Source organism: Bos grunniens, chromosome 6 (genome assembly GCF_055505025.1).
Source record: "Bos grunniens cultivar Pamir isolate PY7600 chromosome 6, Bosgru_T2T1.0, whole genome shotgun sequence".
Taxonomy (NCBI): domain Eukaryota; kingdom Metazoa; phylum Chordata; class Mammalia; order Artiodactyla; family Bovidae; genus Bos; species Bos grunniens.
The window spans coordinates 60,008,832-60,032,731 of NC_141170.1; the positions used below are offsets into that span (position 1 = coordinate 60,008,832).

At 37.0% G+C, this 23,900-nt stretch overlaps 1 protein-coding gene across 1 annotated transcript in view; it reads left to right on the top strand.

Annotated features, from left to right (window-relative positions):
- RFC1 (replication factor C subunit 1) overlaps positions 1-23,900 on the top strand; it is a gene marked incomplete at its 5' end in the record, with an annotated part of 77,449 nt that overhangs the window by 26,821 nt on the left and 26,728 nt on the right. The window contains 5 exons of the mRNA XM_086407336.1: positions 15,161-15,393; positions 16,300-16,377; positions 20,195-20,272; positions 21,882-21,969; positions 23,319-23,590. Of these exons, the coding sequence (XP_086263462.1) occupies positions 15,161-15,393; positions 16,300-16,377; positions 20,195-20,272; positions 21,882-21,969; positions 23,319-23,590 (749 nt within the window). The remainder of the gene's footprint in view (positions 1-15,160; positions 15,394-16,299; positions 16,378-20,194; positions 20,273-21,881; positions 21,970-23,318; positions 23,591-23,900) is intronic.

Here is a 23,900-nt window from a genome sequence, read left to right on the forward strand (position 1 = left end):
GACTAAACTTATCTTCTAATACTTACTGATTTTTCAAGTACTTTAACTACATTAGTTTCCCAGATTATAGGAAAGGGAAAAAATTCTTTATATTATACATATCTTCATAGCAACTGTTGACTGTAGTGGGATGTTTTTGAAGGTTGGTAAAAATCCAAAGTACTGGGTAAATATATTTACTTTTAGCTGTTTAATGAAGTGAGAGACCTTGAGTTTTGTTTGGCAAAAGGTGACCTTTTATTATGCAGTTTCATCAGGAGCTGTGGGTGTTTGCTTGAAAATAGTGAGGGTTTTCTATGTCTTGAGAATTATTTATGACTGGTAATTTAAAAAAGTAAATTTTTTTATTGAAGTATAGTTGATTTGCAATGTTGTATTAGTTATAGGTGTACTGCAGAGTGAATCAGTTATGCATATATCTACTCTTTTCTAGATACTTCTCCCGTATAGGTTATTACAGCGTATTGAGTAGAGTTCCTGTGCTATATTATAGGTCCTTATTTATTATCTATTTTATATATAGTAGTATGTGTATGTCAATGCCAATCTTCCAGTTTATCCCCCCTTCCTCCTCTAGTAACCATAAGTTTGTTTTCTCTATCTGTGACTCTTTCTGTTTTGTAAATAAGTTCTTTTTTTTTTAGGTTTCACATATGTGCAATATCATGGTATTTGTTTTCTCCGTCTGACACACTTCGTTCAGTGTGACAGTTTCTAGGTCTACCCGTGTTGCTGCAAGTGGCATTATTTCATTCTTTTTCATGACCGAGTAATATTCCATTGTGTATATGCACCACACATTCTTTATCTCCTCCTCTGTTGGTGGACGTTTAGGTTGCTTCCATGTCTTGGCTTTTGTAAATAGTACTACAGTGAATATTGGGGTGCATGTCCCTATTGGAATTAAGATTTTCTCTGGGTATATGCCCAGGAGTGGGATTGCTGAATCATATAGTAGTTCTACACTTAGTTTTTTTGTATCAGTTTACATTCCTAGCAACAGTGTCGAAGACATCCCTTTTCTCTACACTCTCTCCAGCATTTATTATTTGTAGACTTTCTGTTAATGGTCATTCTGACCTGTGTGAGGTGATACCTTGCTATATTGTAGGTTTGATTTGTATTTCTCTAATAATTAGTGATGTTGAACATATTTTCATATAATTTTTAGCCATTTGTATGTCTTTTCTCGAAAAATGTCTATTTAGATCTGCCCATTTTTTTATTGGGTTTGGGTTTTTTTTTATATTGAGCTGCATGAACTGTTTGTATATTTTGGAGATTTAATCCTTTGTTGGTTTCTTTGTTTGCAAATATTTTCTCCCATTCTGTGGGTTTTTATGACTGGTAACTTTTAGTGAGCACATAATTCCAGAGGCAGAGTGCTCTTACAGTTATAATTATTTGGGGAACATTAAGTGGGAAAAAATTGGGAATGTGGTGTTCCTAAGGTTTATCAGGCAGTATCCGTGACTTGGGAAAATAGCAGTAGAAAATATTACTGGAGATGTATGTGCTAATTTTTAATGACCTATAGCTTTGTGTACTGGGTAAATGGAAATGGATTTTATATAGGATAGAGACCTTCTCTTAGACTTTTCATGGAAACCCAGCATGACTGAGACAGAATTTCTTTGAAGTGAGAGGAAACTTAAGAATTACATTTCTTTCATTATACTTGTTCAAAAACTAATACTGATTTGTGCACTAAGACTATAAAAGAAACTAAGTTTAGGTTTTGGAGGATGAGTATTTACATTAATATTATATAAAATTATCTAAGTAACACATTCTCACTGAAAAAGAATTCAAATAAAAAATATTCCATTCCTTCTTCCATCCCTTTTGCCTTACATAGCTATATAAAATGAAAGAAAGAAAGTGAAGTTGCTCAGTCATGTCTGACTCTTTGTGACCCTATGGACTATAGCCCCCCATGTTCTTCTGTCTGTGGGATTTTCCAGGCAAGAATACGGGAGTGGGCTGCCATTTCCTTATTGAGGGGATCTTTCCCACCCAGGGATTGAACTCAGGTCTCCTGCATTGCAGGCAAACTCTTTACTATCTGAGCACCAAGGGACAGATAAAATATATGTGTATATATATATATATATATATAAAATATATATGTACATATATACACACATGTATGTATTTGAGAGCGGCATCTTGTAACATTTCTGTAGCTTGGTTTTTCATAACTTAATGTCTCCCTCTTTTCCTCCTTTCTTATCGCCTTTTCTCTCCTCCTTCCGTCCCCACCTGCCCCAGCCTCTCTTTCTTTCAATACAGAAAAATCCGTATCTCATTCTTTTAAACTTCTGCATTTAATTTAATAGTATGCATTTAGTTTTTCTCATACTCTTATTTTGGATATTGGATTATTATATGAATATCCTTGTTTATGCGTCATTGTAAGAGAACATATCTAACTATCAATAAATGGGCAATTCACAATGAATAATATGGTCACTTTAAAGAGAGTAGTGGGGCTTCCTTGGTGGTCCAGGGGCTAAAACTCTGTGCTCCTAATACAGGAGGCCTGAGTTCGATCCCTGGTCCGGAACTAGATCCATGTGCTCAGACCTAGTGCAGCCAAATAAATAAAATTAAAAAAAAAAAAGTATTTCTTGAGATTCAGTGGTATTCATTTTTAAGAATGTAGTTCATCCACCTATATTATGAAGAATAGAATGGGGCTTCTACTCTTTGATTCCCAGGTCCAGAAAAGGAACTTTACATTTATTCTCATTAAATTTTTTTCTGAAGCTCTTGACATTTTTATCTTGATTCCAGGCTTTTGTATTCTGATTCTGTCATCTATTTCTAAAATTTTAAATTTGAATACTTTTATTGAATAATATTAAATTCTTTGGACTCCTCTGGTGGTCCAGTGGCTAAGACTCCACATTCACAATGCAGGGGGCCGGGGTTTGATTCCTGATCTGTAACTAGATCCCACATGCTGCAACTAAGAGTTCGCATGCTGCACCTAAAGAGCCCATATATCCTAAGACCTGGTGCAGCCAAATAAATATTTTAAAAATGTTAAATTCTCACTAATTTATTTATTTAACAAATGTGATGGTTCACCATATATGCCCAGCCATGTACTGGACAATCTATAAAACAGATAAGAGAATAAAGTTCTGTCCTATTTTCAAGGGCTTATAAACTATCAGGTTATCTCTTTTAAATAATAAAAATTGTAATATAAGGAAACAATTAACAGTGATAGAAATATCTTCCAAGGATATTTGGGCATGAGAGAAATTGCTTTTATTTCGGAGGTTCAGGAAGCATTTCCTGGGAGAGAGATTCAATTTGTAAACTTTCATAGATTTACTTAAACTAGATTGTTACTACCTAGTATTGTGTTATAGCTTGTATTTTCTTAATTATAGTGTCATCTGTGTAGGAATCTCTTACTCTACTTGAAACCCCTGTGTCCACAGTGAAAGGCAGGGGGAGCGCGACCATAATAATGTGAACATATGTTTTGTCTCGTATGGTATTGTAAATTTTTTTCAAAGCAGTGTTTCACAGACTTCATGAACAGAATAACATTATTATATGGCTTTTATTTTTTATCTGTCTCATTGATCTTTAAAACTACCTTATATTCAGGGCTGATTTACCTTAGGAAAACTTACTTTCGAAAGAATCAACTTTCAAACCATTACACAAACCTTCACTATGGATGAATTCTGTAGTTCTTTGGAGGTCCCCATCCACTTTTTTTTTTTTTTTTTCATATCATCTGATTTCATATCTTCCAATTTGATGAACCTATCTATGTACATTTTCTGGATCATAGTAAAATGCAGGAGATACAGGTTCAATCCCTGGCTCAAGAAGATCCCCTGGAGTAGGAGATGGCAACCCTCTGTAGTAATCTTACCTGGAGAATTCCATGGGTAGAGGAGCCTGGTGGGCTGTAGTCCATGGGCCAAAAAGAGCTGGACATTACTGAGTGAGCGCACCTGTGCACACACACAAAGAAACCTTTTCCAAAATGGACATGATCCATTATCAGCACCCTGGATACAGCTTTTCAGTTTCTTTTGAATAGCTGTTGAATTACTTATGAACTTCAGAAACCACTGTTACTTATCTTGTATTTCTCCATTTTGCCATAAATCAGTACTTCTCAATCAAGGGTGATTTTGCCTCCCAGGGGAACTTTGGCATATCTCGAGTGCTATTTTTGGTTATCACAACTGGTGGATCCTGTAGCATCCCCTTGGTAGAGGCCAGAGACATTATTAAACATCCTACAATGCAAAATGTCAATAATGCAGAGGTTAAAAACCCTGCCATGGCCTATCAGAAGACAGTTTTGGTAGATTCTTTGTTGAAATCCAGACATCCCTGTTTCTAGTATTCTTATCTACTAGTCCTGTACCTCAAGGAATAAATGATGGCTTAGGCCAGTGTAGTTTAGTGTCAGTGAGTCCTCTGCTTCTATTAAATACTTTTTTTTGTTTTAGTTTTTTAATTGATGTGTGGTTGATCTGCAGTGTTGTGTTAATATCTGCTGTACAGCAAAGTAGTTCAGTTATACATATATGCACATTCTTTTTCATATTTTTTCCATCACAGTATGTTGATTATAGTTCCCTGTGCTATACAGTAGGACCTTGTTGCTTATCCATTCTATATATCATAGTTTGCGTCTGCTAACCCCAAACTCCCAGTGAAGCCCTTCTCCACCTCTGTCCCCTTTGGCAACCACAAGTTTATTCTCTGTAAGTCTGTTTCTGTTCTGTAGATAAGTTCATTTGTGATGTATTTTAGATTCCACATGTAGGTTGTATCATACAGTATTTGTCTTTTTCTTTTTGACTTCACTTAGTATGATAATCTGTAGTTGCGACCATATGGCTGCAGATGGCATTATTTTATTCCTTTTCATGGCTGAGTAGTATTCCATTGTATGTATGTACCATGTCTCCTTTATCCATTCATCTGTCAGTGGGCATTTAGGTCGTTTCCATGTCTTGGCTATTGTGCATACTGCTGCTTTGAGCGTTGGGTGGGGATGGGGGTGTGAATGTATCTTTTTGAGTTATAATTTTGTCTGGATATATGCCCAGGAGTGAGATTGCTGGGTCATGTGGTAGTTCTGGCTTTTTAGTTTTTTGAGTAACCTCAATACTGTTTTCCATATTGGCTGCACCAGCTCACATTCCTACCACAGTGTACAAGCGTCCCCTTTTCTCCACCCCCTCTCCAGTATTTGTTATTTGTAGACTTTTTAATGATGGCCATTCTGACTCGTGTGAGGTGGTATCTCATTGTGGTTTTGATTTGCATTTTTGTAATAATTTGCAGTGTTGAGCATCTTTTCATGTGCCTGTTGTTTTAGTTGCCAAGTTGTGTCCAGCTCTTTTGTGACCCCATGGACTATATTGCCTGCCAGGCTCCTCTGCCCATGGGATTTCCCAGGCAAGAATACTAGAGTCGGCTGCCGTTTGCTTCTCCAGGGGATCTTCCCAGTTCCGGCATTGAACCTGCATCTCCTGCATTCACAGGCGGATTCTTTACCACTGAGCCGCCAGGAAGGCCTGCATGTGCCTGTTGGCCATCTGTAAATACTCTTCTTTTGAACTATTCTTGATATTGATGCATAGAATTGTCACCAAACCTTTTTGGTTCTATTGTAGTTGGGGATTTGCCTTTTTCGTTTTGAAATTAGGACTCCACTTCTACTCTTTAATCTTTAGAGACTTCTTCCATTTTATGTCATGATTCACAGGTCACTGATACCCTTTAGCAATTTTTATTCACAGATTTATTTTGACTAAAGCATCATTATAAGAGCTCAATGCTTTTTTAAAAATATAAATTTATTTATTTTAATTGGAGGCTAACTACTTTACAATATTGTATAGATGCTTTCTTGAAATATTTTTTGCCTACTTTGCCCTTTATTCCTCTTTCAATATTTGACCTAAAAAACTTTAGTGGCATATGGAGAGGGAGAATTTAAAAGGACATACTGAATAGTGAAGCACTAGAGTATCTGGAATGATCATTTGTCTGAAGCAGCTCTGAAAGTGAGCAGACTGTTGGTTGTTATCGTGACATGTATTTTGTTGTCAGGCACTTGTGAAACTAGGAGAGATACAGGATTGTATTCCAAAACGCTAAGTAGGATTATGTTATGAAAATGTCAGCAAGTACTAATAAAACAATATACGGTGATTTATGCTTAAGTGTTACACCGAAACCACAGTCATTCGTTCTCTCACATGCAGGGACTTGGAATGTGAATGGAAGTGGGGAATTGCGTTGTTGAACCACTCCCTAAACGCTTCTGGTCAGTCAGGTTTCCTTCTATAACTGGTTTCATGCCTTAGAAGCTCTGGAAAATGTACCTGTGGCCAGTTTCCAAGCCTTCCCTCCCCTAACTCCAAACCTCCTTTTTCTTTTCCTGAGAGATGCAGTGGAGATGGAGGAAGGAGGCCAGTAAGTAGTAAAGTATTCCACTGTCTTCTCCTGTATTGTGCTTTCTTAGTAATTGAAACCAGCTGTGACTTTCCATGGACTGTTATTCCTGCTGTGGTGGGGACTCTGTGGTAGATAACATCACAGCACAAGTCAGTGCTTTTATCTCTTAGTGATAAATATCATTGCTTACCTACCTCACTCTATACCTCATGGATTATTAAATATTTTTATTCTTAAGATATAACTGACTCCATTTGATTGTAAGAGGATTTATTAGTAAAGAATCATGATATCTTTAATTTTTTGATTAAAGATGGTCAGTCTTAGTTTTATTTCATTATACTGAGAGCTGTCTGATTTACCACAGAGTATCTGATTCTCACACTCCATAAGTTTTGCAGAGGTGGTATGTGTAATTTATCTTTTATCCACTTAATTGACAGATATTTATTGAAGATTTGAAATATGCATGAACCTTTCTCTTTGTCTATAACCAAAGTTACAGTTGGGATTTTTAACTCACGGAGGTATTAAAAAAGCACTTAGTAGAGAAAAGCTCTAAAGACTCAGATTCCCTTTTTAGCTTTTGACTTGTTGCAAAATAAATTATTATAAATCTCTGTAACCAGATTCTCTAGCATGGTCTCCATTAATTTGGTTTCTGTGTGTTTCACACTGAAGGGAAAAAATCAGAATCCCAGACTCTGAGCAGTAGGAACGTCAGAATTAGATTTTTTTAGAGAGCTGCACATTATTTTTTTGCTGTTTTATTTGTTACCCTTTTAAATAAATGAATGTATCTAACTCAGAGTGGCAAAGCAATCTTCTTTCCTAGGCAGTTTCTCTGCTGTGTGTTGGATAATGCTAGTTTACGTGGTGACTGTTACCATGTTTGAGGTTATGTTGTATATAAATAAAAATAAATGGTGTTTTTCAAAGGAGTCAAATATCCTGGGGGGAGATTCTGAGTGTTCAATTGCCAAATTTTCAAGTAGGTCACAGAAATTTGACTTAGATTTATTTATCACTACTTTATTATAAGTTTCTGGGAAGAAGAGAACACAATTTTGCCTTTGGCTTCTGACAAGGCAGAACAAATTTAGGTTCATTAGAAAACAAGAATAAATGTTAAAAAAAGGAAAACAACTATAACTTTATTTGGCATGTTTCATCCCTATACACTGTGTAGAATTGTAAAATACTTATTTTACGTGAGGTTGGTCATAACAACACCTGTTAAATGATGGTCTTTGTCAAGCAGCTAGTTGCATTGTTCTAATCCCTGGCCTTTTTTGCCTTCTAGAGCTTCATAATATTTTCGTACAGCTTTTGAAATATCTAGGAGGAGCCGTGGGCTGCTGTCCATGGGGTTGCACAGAGTTGGACACGACTGAAGCGACTTGGCATGCATGCATGCATTGGAGAAGGAAATGGCAACCCACTCCAGTATTCTTGCCTGGAAAATCCCATGGACGGAGGAGCCTGGTAGGCTGCAGCCCATGGGGTCGCAAAGAGTTGGACACGACTGAGTGTCTTCCCTTTCACTTTTCACTTTCACGCATTGGAGAAGGAAATGGCAACCCACTCCAGTGTTCTTGCCTGGAGAATCCTAGGGACGGGGGTGCCTGGTGGGCTGCTGTCTGTGGGGTCACACGGAGTCGGACACGACTGAAGTGACTTAGCAGCAGCAGCAGGGCCAAAAGAGTTTTAGGGGTCTTTCCAGGTGGCATTAGTGGTAAAGAATCCACCTGCCAGTGCAGGAGACAGAAAAGGTGCAAGTTCAATCCCTGGATCGGGAAGATCCCCTGGAATAGGAAATGGCACTCCACTTCAGTATTCTTGCCTGGAAAATCCCATGGGCAGAGGACCCTGGTGGTCTACAGTCCATGGGGTCGCAAAGAGTTGGATAAGACTGAGCACGTGAGCTCAAAGGGATTTTAAGCTGGCTAGTTCAGAAGTCATAAGATAGAGCAGGACTGCTGCTTTGTTCAGGTTTTCTGGTGTTACCAAGGCAAGGTGACAGCATGCTCTCAGATATGCCTGTGACTTTTTCAGTGTTTACTTTGATGAAATCCTCTCTAAGAAACACAGGATCGTGAATTTGCGTTTTGGTGTTAGTTTTCCCCACACAACTATAAAGACTATGGAGAAGTGCACAAATCACAAGGCACTAAATAAGTGTTAAATCAAACGTTATTTTTTTTTTCTTCTTGCATAACTGTATTTCACTAGAATTGCTCCTGCTTTCCAGGCGCCTGAAGAACCATTTTTTTGTGTGTGGTTAGTAGAGAAAAAGGAACTTTGATACAATTTCTTCTTAGTACAATGAAAACATACTTGATATTTCATGTGGAATATTTGTTTGTTTTTTTCTTGAGAATTACATTTTAGTATTTATGAAAGTGTTTATAAAATTATGTTTGTGTTTAGGTATAATATAATTTTGGAATCTATAGCTTGAAGATATTTTTAATTTTAAGTCCATGTATTCTAAGCCAAAATTTCAGAGAGGGACTCTATTACCCTCTACCATTGTAAAGAGATCTCTAGTAGAGAAGGCTGTGAAAAGAAACTATTTTAGGAATGATGTTTAAGGCTAACTTAAAAGAACAAAGTAATACATTTTTGGTTTTCCATGAACCTGTTATATGATTGGGCTTCCCTGGTGGATCAGACGGTAAAAAAAATTTGCTTGCAATGCGGGAGACCTGAGTTTTTGATCCTTGGGTCGGGAAGATCCCCTGGAGAAGGGAATGGTATTTTTACCTGGAGAATTCCATGGACAGAGGAGCCTGGCAGGCAAGCTACAGTCCATGGGGTCGCAGAGATTCAGATACAACTGCGCAACTAACACTTTCATTTTCATTATATGATTAGATCACAATTTATATAGCCCTTCCAGTTTAAAATACTTTTGTTGCTTACATTTTTATGTTCTCAATAGTGTGATGAATATATTTGTATATAAATATTTGTCAGCACCTCTGATTCACTCTAAGAATTACTATGCTAAATGTTATGAACTTCTTTGCCAAATTACTTTCTAGAAAAGTTGTGCTAGTTTACACTTTCATAGTTAGTGTTTATATTAGTACATACTTATCACATTCTCACCAGTACTGAGTATGGAAGCTACAAAATCTATGTGACCATTCACAGATTCTCAGAATTATAGACGGAAAGTCTGAAGAGTTTGTCTGGTCCAACATTTTATGGAGGAGGATAGTGAGTCTCAGATAATTAATTAAAATAAGTCGAAGTCAGGTTAGAATTTTAGTTTTCTGGATTTCTTACTCAGTATTGTTTTTATCAGAGAATACTGCTTTATTATTTATTGAATGTTTATTTTAGCATGATGAGTTGCTATACTGGGCAGTTTGATTTTTAAAAATCTAATCTTCCCAGTAACTCAAATGGAGAGTCGTTTGAAACTGTTTTACCATTTGTAGGGAAGAGGAGCTAAAGAGGAAAATGAGAGCAGTCTTCAAATGCTGAATGTGAGAAAAGGAAAATAGGTAGAATTCACAGGGAAATATTTTGGCTTAATGTAAGGAAGAACTCTCCTAAAGAGTACAGTAGTGCTATTCACTAAAGAAAGAGGAGGCTGTGTTGAGTTTCCCTGCTCTATTTTGAAAGTGTTTAAGCCAATTCTGTGTTTGCCAGGAATGTGGAAAGCACATTCAGTACATGTGGAGTCCATCTATTGACTAAGAAAACTAGTTGACTAAAAGTAGTGGATTCTAAAGAATGTGGTAGAGTACCTGGCACGAAGTTGAATGCCCAATAATGATAGCTATTATAAATTTTTATTATGTCATATATTAGATGGATACCATGTAGTCCCTGAAGCTAGTGACAGAATAAGCAGAGATGTTAATAAGTAATGAAAGAAGTAGCAAAGAAAAATGGGGAGAGAAGCTAAAGCCAAACCTTTCTGTCTCAGAAAGCCAAAGGGACAGTTTCTAGGAGATAGTCGATTTGTTGTAAATATTAGATGTAGGTTAAAAAGAACGACAAATATAATATAAAGATGAAAAACATACGATGAAAGAAATTAAAACCACCCATAATCCCCAATCTAGAGATAAAAGTTGCTAACATTTTATTCTTTTCAGATCTTTGAACATGAATTTAAAAGCATAAGTGAGTAGATTTAGGTATATCACTAAACGTCTTGTTGTATCTCTTTTATCACTTAAGCATATCTTGATGTCAGTAAATATGTATATGCATTGTAATTTTCTGTCGAAGCATAGAATCCATTACAGGACTGAACATAATAGTAGATATTCTGGTAATTTGTTTTCCCACTTTATAAACAGTGTTCACTTACCTCTGTCTTTGGTGCCAGTTCATAGCTGAGGCTGTCTTTTTTGCCTCAACTGTATTCCTCTTTTATTTAGTTATTATTTTCGGCTGCCCTGGGTCCTTGTTGCTGCACAAGCTTTCTCTAGTTGCGGTGAGCATGGGCTCCTCTCTAGTTGCGACGCGTGGGCTGCTTGTGGTGGTGGCTTCTCTTGTGGCAGAGCACGGGCTCTGGAGCGTGGGCTCAGAAGCTGTAGCACATAGACTTAGTGCTCTTTGGCATGGGGAATCTTGCCCGGCCAGTGATCAAACCCATCTCCCTTGCACTGGCAGGTGGATTATTAACCACTGGACCAGGGAAGTTCCAGTCCTTTAATTTTTTTTTCATCTATTCTTACCCTCTTGCAGTCTGTTCTTTATACTTTTGAATGGACAAATGCCATGACAAGCATTTTTGAACATACATCTTTGTATGTTTTTTGTTTGTTTGTTTATTTGTTTTTTGGCTGCAGCATGTGGGGATCTTAGTTGCCTAACCGGAAGTGAACCCACGGCCCCTGCAGTGAAAGCGTGGCATCTGAACCACTGGATCCCCAGGGAAGTCTGTTTTGTTTTTAGACTAATTAGTTAGAGGTGGAATTGCTGGGTCCGACTAATGGGTATGCATAGTTGAGATTTTGATATATATTGCAGGTTTGCCCCCCATAAAGGTTTTTTAAATACCAGAAAACCCTTTTGCATATATGAAGGTCCCATTTCCCTATACCCTTGCCAACAATCTTTTTAATCTGATAGTCTTAGAAATTCTGGATCTCACTAAATTTCATACTAGTCTGTTACCTGTGAATATTTATGAGATTGCTAGAGAAAGGGGTAAGCTAGGGATTGCAAATATCGCTAATACCGTTGTTTCCTTTTCTGGGGTCGCAGTGGTTGATCTCGTCTGAATTAATTCCTTAAGGACAGTTATAATATTTGGTATACAAATGAAGTTCTTGAGTGAAGGGGGAAGAACTATAACAGAAAAACATAGTGCTTAACTTGATCCATTCAGTTCCAAGATTTTCTGTCATACTGCTTGTACACATGGGTGGATGTAGTGAAAATTAAATGTTACTGCCTTTGACATTTTTAAAGTGAGGGAAAAACTAGTAGAGGACTGTCATTTCGTAAATACAATTTAATTTATTTTTCTCCATTAAAGGAGTCCTTCCTCCCCAAAAGTACAGTTGTTGAACTTAAACCAAGTAAAAATTATAAAATTTAATAAGCTCTCAGATATGATTGGAAGTCTTATATATACTAGCTATGCTCTTAATTTTGCCCTTATGGCCTAAGGAGATGTATTGGATGTCCACACCTAGGAGCTTCCAGGTTTGTTGTTTTCTTATTTTTATTAAAGCTAGATATCAGTGATTTTGCTTTGAATCTTCTCTTAGAGGCATTTTGTGCAGTTTGTTTTGGCTGCTAAGGGAGAGTAGTTGCTGAACACCGATGGTTTGCCTGTGCTGCACCCTAACTGAGTGTAGGGATTTAAAATCGACAAACAAGAAATTATTAAAAAAATTGATTGGGTTGCTATAACCGTTCATTTTGTTGTTATCTTAGAAGGAGAGAAGTTTCAGATTATATTCTCTGTGGTTACTAGGACTGCTGTGGGTGATCTGCGTGGCTGTTGTACCTACGTGGAATGGGGATAATGTCACCTAGACTTTGCAGAACCGTCTGAATAAGATGGCAGGGAAAGTGAAGGACTGATTGTCATGTAGGGAGAACAGATATATGAGAGACTGAATTTAGTCTGTTGACTCTTGTCAACACATGGTTAAACTGAAATCCGGCAAGTGTATCAAACCTTGCATGTGCTTAGAAGGATTGAGTGAATTTTTAATTTAATCTTGAAGGTAGATTGGCTATAGCTGAAGCTAAGTAAAACGAGTATGTTTTAATTAAAATCTTTGGTTGCAGGTTAAGAAGAAAACCTAGCTTGTGAGCAAAATGGAATTTATTAGGTCATTGTTGAGTCTCATTGAATGTAAGAATAAACCTTTAGCACCTTAGTTTAAACATGTGAGTTCAGCAAAACGATTAAGGGTAAGATTGGGCCCACCTTGTTCAAGTGCCCATTCCTTGTCCAGTTTGTGATGGCACAGAATATGTGCATGGGTACTGAGCTGCTTTAGTTGTGTCTGACTCTTTGTGACCCTATGGATTGTAGCCCACTAGGCTCCTCTGTCCATGGGATTCTCCAGGCAAGAATACTGGAGTGGGTTGCCATGCCTTCCTCCAGGGGGATCTTCCCGACCCAGGGATTGAACCCGAGTCTGGTATTCTCCGCATTGGCAGGTTCTTTACCACTAGTGCCACCTGGGAAGCCCTACGGAATATGGAACCATCTAATAAATATATCTGTGGTTATAGGAGGCCATTGGGATGTCAAGTGGGGTGTAAGTCCTTAGGGAACATGGACTTGTAGCGAGCTGAATGGGCATTCTCTGAGATGTCTGTTATATTTTTGCTTTATATAGTGGATTACTTTTTATATTTAGTACTCAGAAACCTTTAAGAGTTATTTATTGCATTGTTTATAGTTTCATTTTAATATAAATAGAGAATAAGACTAAATCCTTTTTGATTTTTATATATCTTAGGCACTTTTTATGTTTGAGATGGCAGCACCTAGGAATAGCATAGTTCCTGCCATATAACACCCTTAGCAAATACTAGTGGTTGAATGAGTACTAGAGAGGAAGCAAGGCTCATTCGTAGGTGGCCTTGAATAACAAACTTACAGAGTGAACACTCGCTCCTCCAGAGTGACCTGGCAACTGCCTTTTAGATTTTTCTTTTCATTGGATTTCTTTTTTTTTTATTAGGCCAAAGTGAAAAGCCTTTATCTTGTGAATCACTGAACCAAACAAAAAGAGTTTACTGAGGTCCTTTTGAGGTGCATTTTTTGGGGTCTCTAGTTATGTATTGTCACGCATGCTTATAAAGACTTTTAAAGCCAAATGTTCGATGAAAACATTTTAGAAACATAAAATGTAGCACAGCAAAGTGTTTAAAGTCTTCAGTGGTTAGATATTGCTAGATATTCCACCTTCAAAGTGTAGCTGTACTCTGCCTCTTCCCACCTCTGCAGCTACCACCCTAATCCAAGGCTTCAAATTTCCTCTGTAACTGTGCAGAACAGCTTCCTAAATGAGCTCCCTGCATTCACTTTTACCCCTTGATATTGTGTAATCCAAAGGACATGACTTAACTTGGATTACTCACAGCTCTGCTGAAAATTCTCCGTATTGCATAGGAACCTGGAATGTTAGGTCCATGAATCAAAGTAAATTGGATGTGGTCAAGCAGGAGATGGCAAGTGTGAACATTGACATTTTAGGAATCAGTGAACTAAAAATGGATAGGAATGGGCAAGTTTAATTCAGATGACCATTATATCTACTACTGTGGGCAAGAATCCCTTAGAAGAAATGGAGTAGTCCTCAAGTCATCAGAGGTGTCCAAAATGCTGTACTTGGGTGCAATCTCAAAAGAGAATGATCTCAGTTCCATTCAGCATCATAATAATCCAAGTGTATGTCCCAGCCACTGATGCTGAAGAAATTAAAGTCGAACGGTTCTGTAAAGACCGACAACACCTTCTAGAACTAACACCAAAAAAAGTTGTCCTTTTCATCATAAGGGATTGGAATGCAAAAGTAGGAAGTCAAGAGTTACCTGGGTAACAGTCAAATTTGGCCTTGGAGTGCAGAATGAAGCAGGGTAAAGGTTAGGAGAATTTTGCCAAGAGAACGCACTGTTCATAGCAAACACCCTCTTCCAACAACATGAGAGGTGACTTTATACATGGACATCACCAGATGGTCAGTACCGAAATCGGATTGTTTCTACTACCCTATCTAAAAGAGAACCCTTCATCCACTGTCTATCTTTCATTCTGTTTTACTTTTCTTCATAGCACTTATAACTTGACAGCATATGTTTGTATCTGTTTCCTCTTCTAGGTGCCAAGCTTTATAGGGGCAGGAATTTTGTCTTTTTAAAAAAATTTATTTATTTTTAACTGAAGGATAATTGCATGGAATTTTGTCTGTCTTATTCACTCCTGTATCCTCAGTGCCTTGCACGTAATGGACACTCAGTAAATATTTGTTGACTACGTGAATAAATACACATGTTTATGTACTCTGGGGAGTCAGTGGGGGACATGGTGTATTACAGACCTAGCGCTGGTAAATGTGAGGGTGACTTGAATTTAGGAGATAGCAAGAAGAAAAGTCATTAGCATCCCATAGCATGTATATGTTTTTTAGAAAGTTGGTGGAAATGGTTGTTTTTGTAGTTAGAATTGATGTTTTATCAAACCACATTTGGTTATGTTTCGTTTAAGATGAAGACGATGACTTTGTGTGTAAGAAGACAGCCTCTAAATTAAAAGAAAATGGAGGATCTACAAATAGTTATCTTGGAGCCTCAAACATGAAAAAGAATGAGGAAAACACTAAGACCAAGAATAAGCCTTTGTCACCAATAAAACTTACCCCCACATCAGTGCTTGATTATTTTGGAACTGGAAGCATCCAAAGATCAGATAAGAAGATGGTGGCAAGCAGAAGAAAAGAGGTGAGTGTTCTCCACGCAGGCAAGAATGTTCAGGATTTGTCCCCGTTCACTGTTGTTAATAAGAGGTGAAATGTGAATTTTATAAATAGATCAACATTTTATTGATGAAAATAATTTTCCTATGGGTAAAAGGTGTGGATGCTCTTTTGGAGAATGAAGAAATTGGCATATCACACACTGAATCTTCTAATATTTGAAAGTGGGAAAAGATCATTTAAATCATGAGAATAAATTGTAATTCTTAGTGTTTAAATACTCAGAATGTAAACTAATTTTACCGTTAACCTCAGCTAGACAAAACTGGACAACATAATTGTTCCCAAGTGAGGTCATGAATACGTAACTTAGAATAGAGCCCACCCATTCTGTACATTTGACCTTTCAGGCTGATGGTTGGATTTATTTTTTTTGGACACTTAGGAAACAGAAATACAGATAAGTAAAGTAGTTCCCTGCGTGGAAACCTGGCACGTGGTGTGTGTGTGTTGATTTCACTAGTGCCTCCATAAGACAGTGTAATCTCTCTCACTGTTGGTTTGCCAGTGTTGGGCTATTTCTGAAGTCAAGACATTAGATAGTATTTTGGGGATATTTCTTTTGAATATTTCAATAGAATACGTGAGAATCATCTGTCTGTAGGATATTTGCTCATTAGGAAATTGAATGTGGTCATGGAGTAGATGTGAACATAATTTTTTGGCTGATGCTGCGTTGAAACTATATTTATCTCTTATTGGTGTATTGGGTTAGCCAAAAAGTTCATTCAGGTTTTTCCATACGGTTTTACAGAAAACCCAAACGAACTTGTTGGCCAACCCAATATTTATTCATCTACGTTTAAAAAAAAGCACCTTATTTTGAACTTAAGGTTTATGCTATTCTTGCTTGATTTTCTTTGAAATACAGCCTTCACAAAATGCAGATGATTCCAGATTAAATGATGAAGCCATCGCCAAGCAATTACAACTTGATGAAGATGCAGAGGTATTGGCATTTTCATTAGATAGTCGTAATCATTGGAGTTGTCACTTACTATTTAGTCTACTCAGGAGATAATTAGAGTAGTCTTATTTTGAATTGAGCCTCATTCTAAGAGTTATGTGTAAAATAAGTTAAGATCTAAAACTATATGAAAACCTAAGTTTATATAAAAGATAAATGATGAGAGCAGAGGATAATTGTTTAAAGATTTATTATTAGATTTCTTTGAATGGAAGCTTCCTTTAGTATAATTAAAATAATTTAACTTGGTCATATCTCTTTTCACTATGGACAATCTCATCTACTTCTGTGGCCTTAAGTAGTATGCATATGTTAGTGATTCCCTAAATCTGCCTTCATTTAGAGTACTGTTTGTAGTAAACCTGTTCCATTCATTTAATAAGTGTTCACTGAGCACTTACTGTGGCACACTTCTAGTTGTTAAGGCTACTGCAGTTAAAAAAAAAAATGTCATTATAAATGCTATGAGGACAAGTAAAGGGACAGCTGCTTTTGGGGGCAATCAATCCCTGGTGGCTCAGATGGTAAAGCGTCTGCCTGTGATGAGGGAGACCCGGGTTCGATCCCTGGGTTGGGAAGATCTCCTGGAGAAGGAAACGGCAACCCAACCCACTCCAGTACTCTTGCCTGGAGAATCCCATGGACAGAGGAGCCTGGTAGGCTACAGTCCATGGGGTCACAAAGAGTCTGACATGACTGAGCGACTTCACTTTCACTTTCAATGGGGTTATTTAAATAAGAGGTTGGGAAACCCCTCTGAGGGAGTGACATTGGGGCATAAATTTAAGTGGTAAGCTTCCCTCCACTTGGAGGAAGATTTCCTCTAAACAGAGAAAAGCAGGTGCAAGCCTCCTGAGGTAGAAATGTTTGAGCTTGATGACTTTGAAAGAAATAGCAGCAAATCTTGTTAAGTCATGACTGGTCTTTGGTACCTACCAGAAGGACTTGGGATGGAAAGGAGTCTGGATTTTAGTGTCTGTGAGATGAGAAGCCATTGGAGTACTGAATAGAGAAGTGACATGACTTGATGGATCTTAAAAGAAAATTATTTGGGCTGCTATGAAGGTAATAAACCATGGTGGGGCAAAATCAGATCAGTTTGGAGACTGTTAGAGTGGGTGGGGGGCAAGAGACAGTGTTGGCTTGTACCAGGGTGGTGGTAATGGAAGAGGTGGTGAGAAGTGGTCACAATCTGTATGTGCTTTTTGAAGATACAACCTTCAAGTTGTTGCTGATAGATTGAATGTAAGGTATGAGGGAAAGAGAAGATTCAAAGATAACTCCATGTTTTTTTTGGCTTGAGCAACTAGGTGAATGGTGTTATCATTTATAAAGACTGGAACATTGATACAGGGAAGTCAAGAAATCTGTTTTGCTCAGAAATGCCTGATAGGCTTCCAGATGGAGATGCAGAGTGGGTAGTTGGTAGAGGAATCTGGAGCTCAGGGGAGACGTCTAAGCTGAAGATACTTATTTGGGATCAGCAGCATTTGAATGGTATTAAAACCAGTGTAACTAGATGAGATCATGGAGAGAATGTAAACAGGAAAGAAGTGTCAGAATTGAGCTCTGGGCCACTGTTAACAATGAGAGGTCAGGAAGAGGAGGAGGATCAAGCAGAGGAGATTTACCAAAGTGGCTAGGGAAGTGGAGCAAGCAGGAAAGCTTGGTATTTTACGGGAGCCAAGTGAAGAAGGTTATTTCAAGGACAAGTGTTCATCTCTGTCAGAGGCTCCAGACCTTGGTGCCTGTTGTTTGAACCCTCTTCCTATTTATTAGCTTAAATGCCGCTTTCTCATATTCCCTAAACTATGTAAGAAATCCCTTCTGTGTACTTTACTGAACCCCCTGTACCTACTGTTAACATTTAAATGTCTTCTTAAATTGCTATTTAAATGTCTTCCTGTATGTCGACTTTAAACTCTACGTACCAGGGGTGTTTATGTCACAGCTATCGTACATTAGCGCCCGTTTTAGTGCTTGGCAAGGAAGAGGGTCTTGATAGCAGTTGTTGTGAGAGAGCAGTATTCCAGTCTTCTGCAGTGTATGTTGCTTTCACGTTTTGTTGATTTGGCAGTTTATAGATTGTGTTTTCAAAATCTTTTTCCATCTTACTGTCTATACTGAATTTTATAAACTACGTACAGGTATCCATATGACTCAGGGTAGCACACATGGCCTAGGTAAAACTGTGGAGTGAGTTTTAGGGACCTGACTTCTTATCTGTCCCAGATGCTGAAGGCTTACCCTATCCTTTCCAAACCAGGTGTGGCGCTTTGTATCACAATCCGCTATTTTCCCATTTCTGTCACATTCTTTCAGAATCTTGTTTGGGTAATTTATTAGTCTATGAAGGACTTTCAGGGTGTTAATAACTGACTGATGCCGTCCTTCATAATTATCCCTCTAAGAGCTTCTGTTTCCCTCCCCTCCCCTTCACTTTCACCTTTTTGTTTATTCATTTAGTGAATGTGTGCCCAGAATCTAACGTGCAAGTCAGTATGTTAAACACTATCTGCTATGATAAACATTATATTAAAATATAAGACTTTGGATCACATAATACCATAATTACCAATAATGAATTTCTAATGGAAGTATTTAAGTTTCTTCTGAAACAATTAGAATCCTGTTTATTAGAAGTATACTACTACATAGTGTGAAATTTTAGAAAAATGATGTAAAGTTCAACCTTTACATTTACATCCTTGCAGGACCACTAGAAGTTTAGAGTTTGGAGGAACTTTATATGATGAAGTTTGTTTGTTTGTTTGTTTGTTTGTTTGTTTTAGAAATTAGATGTGTAGTTCAGTTATGGTAAAGAAATGCTAGGCAACAGAGAACATACTGATGTGCGCCTGTCTGGCTTGCTCATAGTTCTGTGTAACTTGAGTTAATTCATTTTATAAACAAGAGGAGACTTGGTTACTGAGTTCTTACCAGGCTTATACCAGTTTGCAAATCTTTTCTTTTGGATTGGTTTTGAGGTCCTTTCCTTTGTTTGAATAAGGTATTGTATTAGGCCATTTTATCAAGGAGCATAAATTTATAATGAGAAATATAATCTGTTTCCACACATTCTCTTCTAGAAGAGTTCCATTTAATTCAAAGTAAAAATAGTAATATTTGGAAATAACAGCATGGTAACTAGAATGTCTGTGTGTTATATTAGCATGTTAGGAAAACTTCTGGTATAATGACTTAAATTTTCAGAAGTTAAAACAGAGAAATTACTACTGTGTTGTATACCTTAAACTAGTATAAAATTGTTAAGTCTGCTATACTTCAGTTAAAAAAAAAGAACAGATACAGTTGAGTTAGTCATTGAAAATAGAAGTTTGATGATATTAGTGATAGTTGCATTGTATGTATCTTACTGTCATGTGCAAAGGAACTATATAATTTTCTTGATTTATTTAGTTTTTTGTGTCCCCACCCAGGCTATTGCTTTTTGCGTTAGGATAATGATTCTCTTCTGAGCCCTTCTTAGAGTTTAGAATAAATAGAAATGAGAGATCTGTAAGTATTGCATTGGGACCATTAAGAAAAAGCTAAAGACTTGGATCTTTATGCTCAGATCCATCTATCTTGCCTGCAAAATTAACAAAATATGTTCTGCAATCTAATTTGGCTTAGCAAAGCAAACCTGTGATACTTAACTTCTAAGTGAAAAAATGTCATAGTTACTTTCTAGAAAATCTTTTTCCAGTTTCTTTTAAGTATCACGAACTGAACATTTTAAAGCTTTTTATTTATAAAAAGAAAAAAAAGCACCTCACTGTGTTGACACTTTTTATAGCTGGAGAGACAACTGCATGAAGATGAAGAGTTTGCCAGAACGTTGGCCATGTTGGATGAAGAACCCAAGGCCAAAAAGGTAGTGTTTTACCGGCTCTTTGCATTCTGAATGTACAATACAGATCAGTGTTTCCTTTCAGACCTTTGTATCCTAGGCTTTGGAGATATAACCATGAATAACTCTTCTATCAGATCAGATCAGATCAGATCAGTCATTCAGTCGTGTCCTACTCTTTGCGACCCCATGAATTGCAGCACGCCAGGCCTCCCTGTCCATCACCAACTCCTGGAGTTCACTCAGACTCATGTCCATCGAGTCATCCAGCCATCTCATCCTCTGTCATCCCCTTCTCCTCTTGCCCCCAATCCCTCCCAGCATCAGAGTCTTTTCCAATGAGTCAACTCTTCGCATGAGGTGGCCAAAGTACTGGAGTTTCAGCTTTAGCATCATTCCTTCCAAAGAAATCCCAGGGCTGATCTCCTTCAGAATGGACTGGTTGGGTCTCCTTGCAGTCCAAGGGACTCTCAAGAGTCTTCTCCAACACCACAATTCCAAAGCATCAATTCTTCAGTGCCCAGCCTTCTTCACAGTCCAGCTCTCACATCCATACATGACCACAGGAAAAACCATAGCCTTGACTAGACGAACTTTTGTTGTCTTCTAGAGAGATGCTTAAAATTATTTCAGTTAATGCAAATGTTTTTGGGGAAGCTCATTGAGAAACTTATTCTTCCTAAAGGAAGATCGATAGGACCAAAGCTAATCAGAACCCTTCTTCACAAAAAAACAAATTGTAACTTTGGCTTTCTGTCCCAAAGAGGTTCTTATGTACTTCTTCAGAGAATAACACTGATAAACATTTCAGTGGAATCTAAAGTTTAATAACTATAATATTAATTACTGTCTTTTTAAAAGCATAATTTGTTGTTTGTAGCTAGCTAACTTTAAGATCTGTATTAGGACAGTCTCAAATAGTGAGTATTTTGGGGAATCTCTGAAAGCATCAAGGTTTTTTTCTTTAAGCACTTGATCTCCAAAAATTAGCCTTATTTCTGTTGAATCACACTCTGTTAATATTGTCAGTATCAATCTGACCGTTTTAAGAGATATTACAGCAGGCAGATGTAAGGCAGTATAGGGAATGGTGGAGACTTTGTCATTAGAAAAGCCTTATTATTTCATCTAAAGACATTCAAATTGAAAATACTGCATCATACACCCCAATTGTGACCTTTCTGCAAAATGGAGTTTTGAAGAGCAGTGGAGAGAATGGACATTTTTTTCTTTTTTGAGAAAGTACGCTGTTTTTCTTTTGAGCTTTAGATTGTTGTTAGTCTTTTGGGTTAGATTTTAGTTTTTAACTGCATGATGTGCTAACAGTTTGAGAATTGAGATGAAAGCAGCAGAAACAAGGCTTTCATTTTCAGAGTCACAAGTAGGGAACAACTGGGATAGTTTTTTTTAGGTCTGTTTTTATACTCTTTCATCTGTTTCCTTATCTGTAAAATTGAAAGTAATTAAACATGTTTCATCTGCCCCAGAAATTTTGTGTAAGAATGAATGAAAATTTATTGCATTGTTTTGCTACTTTGGAGGATGACCCTTAATCTTTGGTTGATTTTAACAACATACTTTGTGGTAAAAGTTTTCCTGTTGTCGCATTTGACGCTTTTTTACATTTTCTTAGGCTGAAAAGGATGCAGAAGAAAGAGAGACATTTTCATCTGTACAAGTCAATTTATGTAAAGCAGAGAAACCTAAATATCCTCATAAAGGTAAAACTAGCAGAATAAAGTAAGCCAGAACATTTATCTTTATAGAAGAAACTTCATGTAACCTTTTGTTTAAACATTTGTTCAATAATTGCCTGGTATTCTTTTTTTTTTAATTAACTTATTTTAATTGGAGGATAATTACTTTACAATATTGTGATGGTTTTGCTATACATCAGTATAAATCAGCCATAGGTATACATGTGTCTCCTCCATCCTGAGGAGCACCCCCCACCTCCCTCTCCACCCCATCCCTCTAGATTGTCACAGAGCACCTGTGTGACAGGTGCCTGTCACATGGTGATGGGTTTGGGTGCTCTGCTTCATATGTCAAACTTGCACTGGTTATTTGTTTTACATACGGTAATGTATGTTTCAATGCTATTCTCTCAAATCATCCCACCCTTGTCCTCTCCCACTGAGTCCAAAAGTCTCTTCTTTACATCTGTGTTTCCTTTGCTGCCTTGTATATAGGATCATTGGTACCATCTTCTAGATTGTATACAATTAATATACAGTATTTGTCTTTCTCTTTCTGACTTCCTTTACTCTGTATAATAATTGCCTGGTATTCTTAGGTTGACATTATTTCATAGTACTGGAGCATGTTCTACTTAGATGCTTGGCAAACTGTGTGGTTGTTAGCTGGTACAGAATGCCTGTCTGCTCTGTAATTGTTGTTTGGGTTCATGTTAATTTCCAAGTGTAGTGCAAGTGTGTGGACTTCAATACATGAAGACAAAAGACTAGATGTTTCAAGCTTATATAGTTGAATCGTCATCGTCCAGGTCATCTGAAGCTCTTCTGCTAGTTGTCTGTAGGTTTTAGTTTTTTTTCAGTTGTCCAGATATCTAAGCATGTGCTAGTGGTTAGATGTTAATAGCTGGGCTTAATCTTATAAGTATTAATGTATCTGTTCATATAATTTTAGTCTTGAAATCCCAGGATTCTTTCAGACTTTATTACAAGCAGAATTTTTATGTGACAGGATATTCTAATTAGTAACTTTTCTCTGTGAATTTTGAATCATTGAAGTTTATCTGTGGAATACAGTCCATGTTCTCAGATGTAGTTTACCATTTCATTTCAATTAATGAATAATTTATAGTTAAAAAGGCAGATCTCTTATTTTGAACTGGTTACACAAAGAAGTAATATACAAATATTTAATTAAAAAAATGTTTTGTATAAACTTAAGAACTAAAATTTTAATGTGAATGTTATGAAGTCACCATATAACATCATGTCCTACTAAGATTATTCTGTTGAAAAATGAAAAAATAGTCTTGATATTGGGTATCATTTTGCAAAAACAACATTTATAATCCTTTCTTTCTTCCTCATAAAAACAGAACAATTTTCAGATGAAAGAAAGAACTTCAGCCCTAAGAAGCAAACTAAGTGTGAAGGTTCAAGACAATCCCAGCAACGTTCCAGGTCATCAGCTCATAAAACAGGAGAAACTTCTCCAAAAGCCAGTTCTAAGCTGGCACTTTTGAAAAAAAAAGAAGAGAGTTCTAATAAAGAAACAGAGTCTATGGCCTCAAAAAGAAAAGAAAATGTTATTGAGTTAAAAGAGACAAGAACTCCTAAGAAAATGAAAAGTTCTCCAGCTAAAAAAGAGGTAGACATTTTTGAAAAGGGTATCATTGAGGGGGTTGTGTGTTGATCTGGTTTGTTTTTAAGTTTTGTCTCTAACTTTATAAGGCATTATAGTATCTTAAAGATACTCTCTTATTTAAAGATGCTGCTGCACAATATAGGTTATTATTAATAATATAGCTAAATAAGCCCGTATGTATTGAGGGTTAATGTGTATCAGATACTGTGCTCATACAGATGATATGTCATTTAATCTTCACACAAGAGATATTTACTTTTATTATTCAACTTTTGAAGATGATAAAACAGGCTGAAAGGGTTTAAGTAGCTTT